The sequence below is a fragment of the Balearica regulorum genome, chromosome 2 (assembly GCF_011004875.1).
Source record: "Balearica regulorum gibbericeps isolate bBalReg1 chromosome 2, bBalReg1.pri, whole genome shotgun sequence".
In the NCBI taxonomy this organism is placed as follows: domain Eukaryota; kingdom Metazoa; phylum Chordata; class Aves; order Gruiformes; family Gruidae; genus Balearica; species Balearica regulorum.
Genome location: NC_046185.1, coordinates 78,871,058 through 78,887,511, shown reverse-complemented (window position 1 = coordinate 78,887,511; position 16,454 = coordinate 78,871,058). Strand labels below are relative to the sequence as shown.

Here is a 16,454-nt window from a genome sequence, read left to right as displayed (position 1 = left end):
CTGTACAGAACTTGCAAAGAGAAAAAGAACTATATAAAGCAATCAGAGAAGCCTTTTATTCAGCTGCTGCAATAAATGACAGATAGTCTCATTATGCAATTCCCCTAGCTCCTCTTAACATACCTGACCCCTAGAACTGTATCACATGATTCATCAGATTGTAGTTTCAAATATTTTTCAAAAACAGTGCAGTAATATCTTCTTGCAGTGATTTTGCAGTGTTGGTCTTGGGCATGAAGAACTGATGATTCCCAAAGTGCACGTGAGCATCTCACAGCTCATTCAATGAGGGCAACAAAAGAGAGTGCAAACACAATCTACATAGCATTTTCAACTTTCTTTACCATAAAATACTTTCATAGAACAAATGAAAGAAAACATGTATTTGGCAACACAAACAATTATAATACCTTCTTATATTCAGAAGTAAATTGTGCACAACCCTGTCAAAAGACTGCATATTTCATTAAGTAACTTTCAGTAATTCAGTGGTTTTGCATTAGCGAATTGAATTATACAGTGCTGAATAGGGACATAGTGTGAAAACAGGAAAACAGATCCAGACATGGGTGTGAATTTACCTGTTGCCTCTTCTCAAATTCTAACTTGATACGGGATTTGATGCAGTTGCACGTGTCCTGATATGTCTGCTGCAGTGCAAGTTCCATGAGGTGTTTGTGGTATGCTCCTGCCAAGTTTCCACAGATAAAAATGATTACATTTGCCAATATCTGGGGGGTTAAAAAAAAAAAAAAGGTCAGGGAATTACATAAATAAAATAACAGAACATAATCCTAACCTGAAATGAAGATTGCTGCAGTTATGTATTTTGCTTGTTTGATTTCTAGCAAAGGTTCACCTTCCCAAAAGCCTTCACAATTAGTGGCAAAATCCCAAGCAATAATACCATTTTCATTTAGGATTAAATAAGAAAGATAATGAACAACATGTTTGCCTCTTCAGTGAGGTATGTGTTTTCCGAAAAAGAAATTCAGCTCATGTTATACATCCACTGCTGAGTATTAATTAGGTGGGATCATGATCTACTGATGTAAAACAATAGGTATGGCTCTAATAATATCAGAAGCCATGCTATTGCCACGGTCTTTTGGCAAGACATTTTCTTTTGCAGTGCCATATGATTAACGGGTGAAAAGATTTACCTACATCAGCAGCCTGACCTGCATTTTATCTCAGCCTGACTCACTGCTATCTGTCAGTCGGCTATAAATACCAACCTTGGTGATGGTAAGCAATGTTTAAGTAGTGAGATCTGACATCTCTCTACTGGAACATACCTCTCACTACTACCAAAACACTGCATTTGTCTAAACCACAAAACAATCTATAAAATTTTGAGTCAAACTTACAGCATCAGATACTCAGTGTACACAACAACACATGAACGTGAGAAATAAGTTCACTTAAAGAATCCAGTTTTATTTATTAATTTTCTGGGACATTTCAGAGAAAGTAGAGAGAGAGGCAGGCCTTTCCTGTGCTTGAATTTCAAAAAGGACAGAATACTGTGTGGTGATGCTAGCACTTTCAACTGTTCCCAATTTATTGCTGCAAAAAGAAACACATTTACCCATCCTAGCTCACTCAGAGCAGAAGAAACACAGTAGAGTAAGGAAACCAATTCTGAATTCAATTAAAAAAAAGATAATATTAAAAGGGAACTGAAGTTGAGATACAGCTGCAATCTGATCAGAGCGGGTCTCTATCTGTAAGGCCCTAGTGTATCATACAGCCTGGATTACAAGTACTACACGATGTCATAGTGCTCATGGTCTGGAAGAGAAGGAGGAAGAAAGGAGGCTGAAATTCCATTAATTTTCCAAAGTTAATCTAATCATGAGGTTTATGATAGATTTCCCCAGTGATCATTCATGGTTGGTTTTGGTGTACTTATGTACCAGGCAATCCTTTGTGGACTGCTAGCAGGGAAAGAGCTAGAGATGTCGGAAACCAAGTCGGACAGCATGCTACGGTGCTTCAGAGAAAAGACAGAAATTGTCCTATTAACAGAAATCCATCTCCTTGAAGATTACATTTTATTCACAAAAGAATACATGGAGTTTTAATGTTCCTTTTATAAATGCACACTTTAAAATGGGAGTTTTAAAGAAATGCTTTTATTTTCCTCACAAATTATAACATCATTACAGGCAATACCTGTTTTTCTATCTGTGACTTGTCTGACATCTCACCTCTCATGGTTCCACAAAACTAAAAGCAGGAAGTATACACCTTTGCCACAAAAGGATCGGTGTTTTTGATTTGATAAAATTTTTCTTTCTTTCCCTAGAAGTTTAAGATCATGGCATTACAATGTTTCTAAAAGCAATATTTGAGTTCTTAAAATTTTCTAAAATACATAAATGTAAAAACAGGGACAAAAATCTATATTTCTCCCTTTCTCCAAAGAACCTCTTTTATGAGGTAGAGGGATGACAAATATTTTAAATGAAATATTTTCACAACAGTCAATAATTTAAAAAAAACATAAGAGATGATAGTGTACAGAAAAACATTTGAACTCAAAATACTTTTATATTTCTTTGTAAATCACAACTGCTTGATTCTGCTCTTATGCCACCAGCGTCACAGTATGGTGACGGTACCAGACATGGTAGCAGACATGGATTAGTAAACAAAGATCTTGTGTGAGAGATTACAGTGCAGGGGTGGGATGTTCCCAGTGGCAGTCACTGCTAATTTTTTAAATGAAATTATGAAATGAGACCAAATGCTTTGAAATAAAGATTGCTGGGCATAGAAAATTCTCAGATATCCAGTGGGAAGGTTTAGTAACAAAATGAACGCTGATTTGAACTGAAATCAACAGTGTGCTGCCATCATCTCTATGTACGGATCATTGTTGAAAAGCCACACACAAACTTACTAAATGTACTGTCCAGCTTCATAAAGTTATAGATTATTTAAAACAAAACTTCAGAGATATAACCAATCAAAATAAAAAAGTATACTGTGATAGGTAGATGGAGGAGTAAATTATGAGTATCATCTCCACAGCCATAGAAAAACAGATTACAGTTTTATGACTGAACTAGCTGAAGTGAGAAAATAGATGGAAACAAGTGACTGACAGGCAAGGAAGCTAATTAACCAGGCTTTTCAGATTCTCAATGGGGTAATTCAGCCCACATGAAGCTCTGTTCTGGCTTCCAGTACCTGAATTAGGCTGTTCAAAGACAACTCAGATATCTCAGCCATTGCCATACTTAGTGTAGATATAATACGTAAGTGTATAAGTGAATATGTAGATAGAAACTGTGTTCAAAACATTGTTCATTCTTTTGGCTAACATAGAGTTCATTCAGAAATGTGTCACCAAGGTATTAACTTAGAAAAAAATTCCAAGAAATGGATGAACTGGTTTCTGATTCAGACCAACAGATTTTTTGCCTGTATGTAATCTGGCTTGAGTGAATATTTCTATATTTGTCACTGAAGAGTTTGAGTGAAAAACATATTGTCAATAGACTGTTCAACGGAAAATGCAATTAACATTACTACACAAAACAAACAACATAAATAGTTCTTGCTGAGTATCTCTCTTCTCCTAAGTCTTGCATTTTCTTCTGAACTGCGCTCCAATTTCAACATATAAACTGGAGATGAGCTCCATCCCAGGTTCGCTCTAAAGTCTCATAGGCATTCTCCTAGAAGGAACAGGTTCAAAGTTTTCTTCGGTCCAAAAAAGTTAACCGAGCTTCCCTCTTCCTAAGCAAGTACTTTTATCAGTATGCAATCATATCAAAAAGTTCCTCCTGTTCAGGCACCTGCTCTCAGAAGACCCCATGCTGTGAATCCTACCTGGACCAAAGCAGTTGGAATGAAATCCTGAGTCAGACCAGTCTTCTACATTGTCATTTCTCTAGGCTAGGACTCCGCAGTTCTTTCTCTTTTCCTCTTGTTTTTTCCTCCCCATCCCTGCCTTCCTCCCCACCCCAGACAAATGTTGGATAATAAGAGAAGATGTGGCGGATCTTCTGGTAAGAAACTCTGTATCTTGCTGCAAGAGCTCTGATCAACTGTGCAGATAAAACTATAGCCAAGAACCTCTGTAAAGGGAATTAAGGGGCACCTGAATAGACTACACAACATGGTAAAGGCTTCTGCCAAGGAGGACAAGACTGAGCTGTGGAAAAGTGTGTAACTAACAGTGGTAACTCAATAGCAGAAAAAGACCTGGATGACTTCAAAGACAGTGTTGCATGAAACTAGCTCCTCTCCTTTACAAACAGACACTGTATGAAAAAAAATAAAATTAAAAAATCATAATATCCATAAACTCCAGTAAGCTTCCACTCAATTCACCATATGGAAACACCGAGTCACATAGCACAAGTTCTAACCTCTCTCTACAGTCAGTGGAGAGGTAAGTCCATCTCCTGGGCCATCTGCATCCTTTAGATATATCCATTAAATATTCACTGTGGTGAAGTTTCTGCTTAATCAATGAATAAATTCAATGTCTACAGAAGGTGATCTGAGTCATGAGTCAACAATTAATGCAAGGAACACCAAGATACCATTGGAAGTAACTCTAGGTACTCCAAGTACAAGCTTGTACCTCTAATCACTTCAGGAACATTATCATGCCTGATCTCTCTCCCATCTCTTTTGACCTACGGAAAATTGTATCTACTTCCAGGCAATGGGGCATTTTCTAAATTGTATTTTCACATTCAAGCACATGTATTTTTCAGTATCAGTGAATATAAAGTAATCTCATGTCTAGTGCTTAACTATCAAAATACATTGTATTTAAAGGCAAACGAAGACACGGTTAAGTAGCTATGACTAATTTCTCAAGAGAGTACTAAAGTTCACTGAGTTGCTCAAAAAAAAAGTAGTGTATTATATAGATTACACAGTAATAGCGCATCTTCCTAGTTCAACTGATGAAAGCTGCCTACAAAGGTATATGTATACAAGAAAGAACTATGCTATTTAAAAATAAAAGAATTATAATATAGGCTGCTGAATCTGAACTAAAGCATAAATAATTTATTAAATATTTTAGTAACTGATGTTCAAATACTGAATATAAAAATCCGGGTTTTCTACAGAGTTTCCCTGTGTGGAAAGCCTCCAGTTTATGAGTTATTTTGTCACATTTCTTTCCTCTTAGATATTGCATAGATCTTTCCCGCAATTCTTGCATTAACAGAATTTTTACCACCGCCCCCCCCCCCCCCAACACAAACAATTAATAACTTTAATAGTTAAATTCCACTTTTCTTCTGGATGAGAAAGCTGAGGAAATGGAAGCTGAGGGGTGGGCAAGAAAGGCTATAATTTATAACATCTGCATGGAAATTAATGGGAGAAAAAAGAATTCTTGTGTCACTGCCAAGGTGCAAATTCTTTAGCTCTGCAAAGATGAATAGTCTCTCTCCCCATTTGATCTTTCATTTGATGGTTTGTGGTATGACTAGTCAAGCTAGGGAACAAGTCTGTACTTCTTTGGAACTGTACAGTTTTAGACTCAGACAAAATTCAGCTAGAAAGAACACCACTGGGTACAGTTAAAGAAACTGAAAAGCAGCATTTAAAAGGGAAATTCTTAGCCACCATGTAAATTAGTCATTTGCATGGTCACCATGTACTATGCCAAATACCATTATTTTAGTACATGTGTTCAGAATGTTCTCCAGCTATTCAATGCAGCGCTCTTGCCCATGGCGCTCTGGCCAGTCATATGATGCTGACTAGTTTTCTTTCACATTTCCAGACCTATGGAGGTCCAAAGTCAAGAGTTCCAACATTTTAATACAGTTCAGTGCCAACAATTTCTATAGCTATGTGATAGCTATGCTACAAGACGGATGACAGAATTGAAAACAGGAGATGGTTTGCACATATGGCAACCACTGTTTCAAAAACAAGCAGTTTAGGGAGTAGTAAAATTAATGAAGTCTGGATTCCTATGGATTTGTATCCTTTTGCCCATTTATGTCCTTACTTACACTTCCAACTCCTCAAACAGGCCACAGATTGTTACAGCTATCGCACTAAAACAACTGATCAAGTGGTGCCTGGTCCACCATGTGCTGTTACACTGTGCAACAAGTGGCCTTTTCCTTTATTTGTCTTAGTGAGATCACTAAGTTGGGATCTTTATCATGAAAGCTCCTGTTCTTCATAAAGGAATGTAGCAATCTTTTGGATTTCTATTTTTGTTTCAGAGCTGATGGTAAAAGTTCATGAGTTAAAGTTATTTGAGTACAGAACATGATAGGTTGAAGGACAGACAGAATACGGGCAACTGCAGACTTATTTCCTCAGGAATTAAGAGTAAAAATGATTTTTTTAAATGACTGCAACATTATACTTAATACTATGAAAAGTAAAAGGTATTTAAATCCTTAAATACTCATGAAGGCCACAATAACCACACACTACAGATGCAGCAAAGAAACAGGAAGCTCCAGTATCCTTAGACCCTTTGTCTATAACAAGGAGAATCTAAAATGTTTTTCAGAAAGATAAGTAGAAAAACAAATCACAATTTTGCAAGAAATGACCCAATTAAGAAAGCCACCAAAAATACCCAACAACCTAAGATTTTTCAAAATAACTGAGAATCAACAACAACAACAACAACAAAAACCCGCCAGTTCTAATTGCTCATTATCCAGACGTGAGCAAACTTCTCCACATTTTCAGAGCTAAAATAAACTTGGTAAAAGTCCCTTTGTGGAAGGGGAATTGATGTCATTTTACAAGCCAGGAAGTTGTGACACTCTCTTCTAATTTGTATGTGCAAATCTCTTTGTAGTTTTTGCAATCAGGGCATTGTGGACACCAGCAGAATATTCCTTTTCTGTAATATCTATGTTATTTGATGCAATTTTCTTTTTATCATTATTACAGATTGAAGTTTCTCATAGCTCCAGGCTGTTCTGTGGAATGACTGGATTTATTTTATTCAGCTCTGTGCATACACAGAGCCTATCTATATATAGATGAAAACAGATCATAAACTGTAAGCTCTTCAATCAAACCCAGGAAAAATACACTAGAAACAAGAATCAGAGTTATGGTCCCATTAGATCACTTCTGTGTAATACACATAATCAATATCATTGACTCTAATTAATGACTCTTCATATTTTAAATCTAAATTTTTTTTTATTTTTTTTTTTTTTTGCCAGAGGGGAACTCATATTCTCTTCATTCAGAAGGAACCAGCCAACCACTCCACTCCCCTTCCTGCCTGCAGAGACCTCTTTTTGTGCTTACATGCACCTCTGGGATCATTTTATTTCTTTACTACTAGACCTGCTCAAACACATTTGAATATACCATTAATTGAAACAAACAAACAAACAAAAATTCAAACCTATTCAGATATATATTTAGGTAAAACTAACAGTAACTTTGGGTTTGTCTTGAATTTTGGAAGCAGAATCTGTGAACAACAGATACTCTCACCCATCTTAAAAACTAAAATGTTATCCCAAAATGACTGGTTTCATTTTTAGATCCTGCATCTGATAGAGGAATGAGTACTATTCCCTCGCACTACTCAGTTCACTGAAAAGGCTTGGGCAAAGGACTCTTTCAAAGGCCTTTTGGAAATCAGTTAAAAGAGCCTCATCCATATGTTTGTTGATGCCTTCACACAACTTCAAGACATTTTTTAAGGAAAGACTTCCCTTCTTTCAAAATAGGATGCGTTTATTCCATTCCCTATTATTACAGGTTCAGTTTTTGCCCCATGAAGACATTGTGGTTACAGACATACAGTTTCCCTGACCCTTTCTAGAACCCTTTTTTAAAGTTTATTTTCACATTTGCTACCTTATGGTCTTCAGGAACCAAGGTCTATTTCAGACCAATTTATATATGCCCTCCTTCCCCCATCCCTCTGAGAAGGATTTTAATGTGGGAATTTCTTCAGTTTCTTCTCCACTGAAGAGGGACACAGAAATTGTTTCTCTGCGTATTTTTATAACCTGGATGTCAAATGGCCTTACAGACTGTCTGGAAGTCCTTTTGTTACTCAACTGCTGAAAGAAGGATTGAGCATGCAAGCAAGAGGAGATGGGTTTGGTTCACTGCCATGGCACTAGATGATATCTAATATAAATTACATATTTTTTAGATATATGTTCTTCAAACTCCTATCTGATTTGTGCAACTGCATACAAAGGCATTTTCCAACACTTTAAAAAAACATTTGCACAGATGAAATGTTTTCACTTTGGCTGATTAACTTCAGTGGAGCAAATGGATTCTAAAAGTGCTGATAAAGCACGCCAGATCATCGCTAATTAGCAGAATGACTTTCTAGCAGTAAAAATTGCAGCTACAACAGGCACAAGACAGAAGGTGAATTGAGGTAGCTACACAAGCTTTTTTATAGTTAGACTACTGTGCATCTAAGGCAAATGTTAACTGAATTACAATTTTAAACTATGTAATATTTAAAGTAAAAATTTAATTTCCATATTATCATTTTCTGAACAGATTTCAAAATATCTTTATTGCTAATTTTAATTTACTCTTTCTTGGGTTCAAAATATTCTCCAGAAGTTTTGCTTTAGGAATGAGCCTACGAATTCTGTGGACCATACAAGAAGTAGGTTTTAGGTTGTCAATGCATGGAGGGAAAATTAAATTCTGGCAGTGAACATGATAAAGTCTTCTCTTCCAAAGAATGTATTTTAAAAATCAAATGAGTTTAATACTGTTAACATGAAGACAAATACAAATCCACTAAACTGGGAATAATTTAATTTCCATGATAATCTTGTCTATTGTTACCTATAGCTCTGCCTTATTAACAGATTTTGCATTTAACACATTTCTTACAGATTGGTTTACAGTTTGTATACTGCATTTCTATGTATTTTAGAAAAGACAAGCTGTGAGTCTAATACTGAAATATATTATGGTGCTTTGCAAAAACTGACAGGCCTTTCTACATATAAAGGGAAGCTACCAGTAATATGAAGGAAAGAGTATTCTAATTTCCAGATGACTGCATTCGTATTGTTATTATATTTACTAATTTCTGACTTAATTCTCAAATTTGGCTGAAATAGTATTGGAACGCTATGGATAAAGTACAAATAGTCACATGAAAATACATTCCTTTTTTATGGATTCTGATGTACATGTAGCAACAAAATAAGGAAACAATTTCCCTTCTCTAATGTTTTTCATCTTCCACTTGTATTTATAAAAAGATGCTTGTTTTGAACCTAGCAAGTTCTAAGCTAAAACAAAAATTACATCATAGGTGCTCCTAAGCAGCAATATGAACAATGTAGAAAGCGCATTTGACTTGTGGGGTTTTTTACTATGTGGAATGACTACAATTTTTATTCTCTATGAGAAAAATATTCCCATACGAGAAAGAAAATTCCTACTTAAAACCAGTTGCAATTGCTAATAAAAATTATCTTTTACAGCAAAGTAAGTTTCACCCTGCAACCTACCTTTTAATAGTACAGCTTGCCATTAGAAAAATTTGACAATGCATCATGAAGATATAAAGTAATACTACAGTAAAAAAGACCTGGGGCAGTATCTCTAACACCCCACCCCTTCTCAACCAGAGAAGGGTGCTGGAGCATCCACATGTTGCATAGTAATGTGCTTTAGTAAAGCACCAAATACAATGGCAGGTTTAGTTTGATTTTCAGTTCTGTAAGTCAATTTTTTAAACAGTTTCCCAAATCTGTAAATCCACATAGACATTAAGTTATTTTTTCCTTTCCTGTTTTTCCCCATGTAACATTCACCTCAGATGAATTTCAGTGTATGGACATGAGCCATGCTCAGCACTGGAGATGGAGAACAGCCTCTGCTCTGGTTTACTCACCTATTAAACATGTTCATGTAAGTGTTTCTCAACTCTCTACAATGGGCACTCATTATCACTACTTTGAATATGCCAATCTGATCAGCAAACTCTGCTACCTCATTATTCACTACCTTCTGCAGAAAAAGGTTTTCAATCTACTCTCCTCTTTGAGGAAGAGACAAAATTGCAGCTGGGAACCACCAGCTGTCCAATGGCTCTAAAAGAGCACACAAACTGTCTTCTTTCCTCCCCCACTCCCATTGCTTGTTAGACATTCCTACAGCAGTGGGATGCTGAAGAACAACACAAGCTCAGCTCTTCCATCTCTCCCAAATTTATTCCAGCACAAGCTTATTACTCTGCACAGAACTTCTCTCCAAGCAGCTTTCTGAGAAAGTCTGCAAACAAACACAGCTTAGATATCCATGCACAAAGTTGAAGAACTTAGTATTTGGGTATGAGTGTCATAGGAGGCTAGTACAGTGGCTAATTTGGTGCATTGTGTGTTGCCAGATCCTAACAAAAGCTGGCATATTTTCTCCCTTTTATTCTACACATAAATCTGATTAAGATGTTCCACGACTGCCTCGAGATGCCAAACAGGCTTCACGGCAAATAGCTATGGACACTGTAACAAAAGACTGCAAAATGACCAGGCAGGATTTACGAGGTAAATTCCAGTCTCTGAATGGCCAGTTTGATGGGCAACAACAGTAGGTCTGGCTTTAGCAAGAGCACAGACAGGTTTGGCCCCTGCCATCAGGACTTCTTAAAGCAAAAGCATGACAAAGAATATGAGCAGCAGCTCACAGGAGAACTCTTTAAATGCTGGCCCCAAGCCAGCATGAGGGGAGCCTTGTGTAAGGGTCACACAATAGGACAGGTAGAAGACACCCCAGTACTTCATTGCTTAAAATACCAAATGAGTAACGGCATAAAGGGCCAGAAGAGGATTGCAATTAGTAAGGAACTTTGCTTCCTCTGGTCAAGGCTTAAAAATTCCTGCTCTGGGTTTTGTTAATGCTCCTTAATTCAGTCACTTTGTTTAGACTTTTTAGTTGGTTGCTCTGGGGTTTCTTTGGTTTGCAGTTGTGTATAAATTAAAAAATGTGACTTTTTTTTTCTTCCTATAGATTTTGTCTTCTTTCTCCATCTCCACTTGTCCACTTCCGCAGTAGAAGAATGATATTTGAGTTTGCACTGTGCAGATAGTATAGATAGTGTCCATGGAGGTAACACAAAAGCGAACAGTGAATTGCTTCGAAGTGGTTCTTTACAAGGCACTCTTCAGTAAAAGCAAGCAGCAGCAAGAGTAATGGCTATTAGAGACAGCTAGCTGGGCAGCCCTTGAAAAAAAGGTTTGAGAGGCTGAATCAGTCCTGGAATCCTGATTTACTGCTAACAGAGGCACAAGTTGTGCATGAAGCAACCATCTTTAGCAAGGCAAATGCAGACTCAGATGCAAAGTAAAATATCAATGAATAGAAAATAAATTTATGCTTGACAGAAAATAAATATTTGTTACTCTTGCTCTGTTCCTACTCTGAAAGAATCTTCATCAAAACTACTTCATAGGCTGACAAAGAAAACAGTTGTATGCCTTTTTTTTTTTGGTGTTTTGTGGAGCTGCCAACATTGCCTGTGTGGCTGAGGGCAGATGTATCCCCACTGTAGTTACAAATGTGTATAGATCTTTCTATAGTTAGCACTGTGCTGAACATACTTATTGCTTGCCAAATAACAGAAAAATGTTTGCAGAAGACATACTAAGGCAGTGCACACTAACTGTACAAGCACTGCTATAGAGCTCCAAAGATTACTTCCTGGAAAAAGTATTTTTTCCTCCAACAAAATCTCAGCATTCTTTCTTTCATCTCATTTTGGTTTGGGAAGCTACAGATAATATGAAAATGTCTTTTAGTGTCTGACTTTGTCCTAAAGAGAGAATGTAATAAAATTGAAGTGCTCTCTTTGTTAGCAAGAGTTTACCACAGAAAAGGAATTTCATTAGTTCTGAAACTGGAGAAGCATTCTGAGCCAATGTCTTACCTACAACATCACCACAAAAATCAGCAATGTTATATCAGGGATGAATGTGATTCTCTCTTGTTAACAAAATGGTGGGTTTTTTCCAAAAGAAATCTGCTATTTCCACATCAAAAATTGTCTTTTCATCTATATTCTCTCCACATTTGCATACCACACAATCCAGATCAATAGATTTTTTCTTTGTCTTTACTAAACCAGAATGCCTGGAGATGGTCTCAGATGCAAAAGATCCAGCATACTATTTTCTCATTAAGTTGTTAGAGACCTCAATAGAGGTCCAGTTGAAGGACCAATTCAAGGATGATGGTATGCAACCGCAAGAGCTGAGAGAACTTGCTGATATCAGTACAAGGCCATTCTCAATTATCTTTGAAAGCTCATGGTGATCAGGGGAGTTCTTGAGAACTGGAAGAAAGCAAATGTCACTCCTGTCTTCAAGGAAGGTAACTCCACCTTGGTCCCTGGGAAGGTGATAGCGCAAATCCTAGAAGACATTTCCAACCCTAAGGACAAGAAGGTGACTGGGATTAGCCAACATAGAGTTATGAAGGGGAAATCATGCCTGAACAACCTGATTGCCTTATGTGATGAAATGACTGGCTCTGTGGATGAGGAGAGGGTGGTGGGTGTGCCAGGGCCTTGAGCACACTCATAAACCCTAACAGCCCTTACCAGCCTTACCTGGAGCTTCCACCTACATCCACAGGCATAGCCTAGGGCCTTTAGCTCCTGCCTGAGCTATGTCAGAGGAATGCTGGTCTCCAGTTAAGCTATGCCCATCCACAGACAACCTTGATCTGGACGTCAGCCTGTGGACTGACTTGACCTCAGCCCTGCCTTGTCACTGTGGGTGTGCCCAGCAATTGCTGGACGTGATTCTGACCTATGGATTGACTTTCTGGTTTGACCTTGCACCTTTCTCCTCACCATGACTTGCCTTGTGATCTTGACTCTTGGTTGAACCTGGTTGCTATCTCTGGGCTTACCTTGCTCAGGTTGCTGTGGGACTGGGACCTGGGCAGTGAGGCCCTGGTGCTTCTGCCTTTGTCCCTTATCTGGTCCCTTCCAAGGAGCTCAGGCTTTCCTGAGCCCTAAGCCGGGCACCATGGAGCCTCTGAAGAAAGCCGTGAGTCAGCATGACAAGAACCAGTGATTTTCACTATCCGTAAGGAAAAAGTTGTATCATCTTTGAATGATAATTTTCAGAGTTGCAGCTTCTTCTTGTACCATTTTATACTAAGACAGACAAAGCATTGTGCGGGCAGCATAACCACTTCACATGCTACTCTGAAAATAAATGCAATTCAATTCACTCTGTTTTCACTAAAAGAATATGATTCACCTAAGAATTTCAGTTCACTGCTTTCAAGATTTTCAAGCAATTTAATTGGATTCAGTATTGAAAACATAATCAGTGCTTCATAAACAAACAATGACAGGGAAGAGTGACTTCGTGAGAGATACTTCTATTTGCTACACATTAAAATAGCATACTAAGTCAGGAATAGGACATAATGTGAACAGTGTCTATTTACTTTCTATAGCGGAGGTACTTCAGCAGGAAGTCTGGCGAATTAACACATCAAGTTTCATCCATGTTCCATGCAAGTATCTTTTATTTACTGAATAAAAGTGCATCGAACCATTAATAGTTTTTAAAAACATAGTTTCCAGTTACTGTAATTATAAGCCAGGAGCATTTCACGTGGATTAATGCTTAAGAGTTGCCTCTATATCATCATTTCTAGAATTCACCAATGTCCCCAAACTTGGGCTTCAATCATTGTTTTCATATATGCTTCGATGAATAACAAGTTATTCCTGTGCATCAACTTGTACAATAAATTATTTTACTGTACTAAAATATAAGCATAAATATTAGCTTCAGCATATGTAAGCAAAATATTGTTTTCATTACATACCCATACGTTGGTAAAAATCCAAAGGTTTATAAACTATCACATGAAGTACCACTAAGTATGAGCTCATCTTCTAAACTGAACAGATGATCTAAGATTGGGAACTTCAGCAAACTGGAGTTTTGACTAAAATCTGTGCTAACTACTAGGAAAGCTGATTTTTGTACCTTCAAACTTATCTCCTAAGGAAGGCCAAATTACAAAATATGTTTAAACTTTTTTTTTTTTTTTAAAGTGACATAAAATTGCTAATACAGTCATCAAATCTTTCACTAATTTCCATGTGATGGCAGTAACTTATGCTATATTTGCAAACAATAGAGATAATGTTACTCTCTATAAAAATGTATTTAGACATTATAACTGCTACCTTTAGTTTAGGAAAACAAATAAATAAAATTGGAAAAGATAAAATTCTAAAACTACAAAAAATAATATACCTATCTAATCCCAAATATTTTTAAATGATTGAACAGTTAATACTGCTGTGAAGAAACCCTAAAATCCTAAGAAGCAAATCACACATAAAGTACCCATTTATGAATAACGGTTGTTTCATCTTTATCATAATGCATCCTGCTTAAAAAGTATTATATTAGTTTGGTAAAAGCTTAAACAAAACATCATTTTAGAAAATAATGATCTGTGCTGCCGTATACTAAAAGACAGAAACTACTTATCAGTTGCACAGCCTGCAACTAATGAGCACGACTGATAGCTGAGAGACACCGGTGTGTTACAAATTGTACTATATATCCTTTAAATGTGTATCTGTATGGCAAATGGCTAACCACAGAACTGTAAGACCAAAAGGCAAAGCATAAAGCCTTAGAAAATGTACTTGTTCGACCAAGGACACAAAACTCAACAGTAAAGCAGTGGTCATTTATCACTGCCAGCACACTACAGTGGTGTTAAGTGTCCCAGCAACCCTTCCCAGATTACGTCACATGCTCCAGTGCAGGTAACTCTCAGTCCTATTACTACTCCCCTCCCCTTCATTCTCCTCTCAGATGTGCTTTGCGATGTCTTGAAATGATTAGAATATTCTTACTTTGGTTTTTTATATTTATTTTTTCCCCAGCCATTCCACTGCTATGCTGGTGACAAGATACCAAGCTAGGCAGAGCTTTGCTCAGGCTTAGTGTGTCCTTATCTGTCCTTATCTTCCCCCAGCCAGTGCGGCTGGTGACCAGGCTGCTCCTCAGCCGGAGCAAGCTGTGCGGCAGCGAGCACGCAGGGCACCTCACCCAACTGCCTGTAGGCTGGCGGCAGCCTGCAGCACCTTCCAAAGAACTATAGATGCAGCCTCACACACACGCGTAAGTGCAGCAGCAGTGGGGATATAATAATGCACCGTGCCAGGCTAATGAAAACGTACAGATCCAACGTGTCAGCCAGTTCCTACGGCCAGTACAGCCCGGCAAATGGCATTCTCTCAGGCCTGCACCACACACTGCTCTCTCATGGCAAAACTGTGCTGAGCAACGAGAGAAATTCAAAACCGGCCTCTGTATTTTTACTTCTTGCACTCACCAAAAGCAGCAACCTGACAGAATATGTGTAGTGCTTCTTCTGCACTGAGTATGTCAGGAGTCTACCAAACTCAAGGGCTACAATGTTAAATGTTTTTTCCTTGGAATTTCCTGTAGTTAAAGCTCAAAAGGATCTTTTATAATGTCAAAATGCTACAAAAGGTTACAAAATTACTTGTTTTCAACTGCAATACCTGGCAGATCATAATTTTAAAGTGTTTATCTCCAGAAATTTTTGGAGGTAAAAATTACTAATTATTTTCTCCTAAAGGGAGGTAGAACTGAGGTAGCAGAACTGCATTTGAGGTATATGTAGACACCATGCAGCCACTTTTCCTGCACAGGTAGCTTCAACTTTGCGTCACCTTCCCACGCCACAACAATAATGACAAGACTTTGGAACGTAAGTCTAGAGTAAAATTCTCCTTGGTTACAAAGAGTATCAAAGCTGTATTGCTACTAAATGAAGAACCTTTATGTTTTGCTTTCTTTACAGATAATCCAGGCATTCAGTGGGTAAAAATGAGGGACGTCAGGTACGTTTTAAAGGGAGCTACTACACTAGCTGTGTTCCAGGAGCATTTTTAGCTGCAGATTACAGACAGGGAAAGGACACTCTCTGGTGTTTGTGATGGACACACACCTATTAAAAATCAGAAGAGACGGGGCAAATATTGGTCTATTCACATTTTAAAAATCAATAGTTAAACCTAACTGAAAAAGACATAGCAAGTTCCTCCATGCTTTTAAAATAGTGTTTTACTAGCACTTTTTCAACATTTCTTGCTAGTGAACAATTGTTATGTGTGTTCAATAAATGATTAAATGAATGAAGCTTAAAGTAAGATTTATTTTTTTAAACAAATGCCACAATAATCAAAGAAGACTCAAAAAAAGAGCTTAGCAGGAATTAAACTAGTAAGAAATAAAGCCAGAGTTAGAATGTATTTAATGACTATGCTTTAAAAGCAAATTAAAATTGATTCTAAAAGCATCTCAAAAAAGATCTAGCTGGGTTTAATGAAGTTTTATTCAGCAGTCTAGTCTTTCATAAGTTCTTTGTAAGCTTGCCTGCTATTTTATATTGTAGGCAATATTAAT

At 37.3% G+C, this 16,454-nt stretch overlaps 1 protein-coding gene across 2 annotated transcripts in view; it reads right to left on the bottom strand.

The window, feature by feature from the left end:
- Nucleotides 1-16,454, bottom strand: part of ADCY2 (adenylate cyclase 2) — a 226,266-nt gene that overhangs the window by 117,694 nt on the left and 92,118 nt on the right. For both annotated transcript variants that reach the window (XM_075744769.1, XM_075744770.1), the window contains one exon: nucleotides 582-731. In XM_075744769.1, the coding sequence (XP_075600884.1) occupies nucleotides 582-731 (150 nt within the window). The remainder of the gene's footprint in view (nucleotides 1-581; nucleotides 732-16,454) is intronic.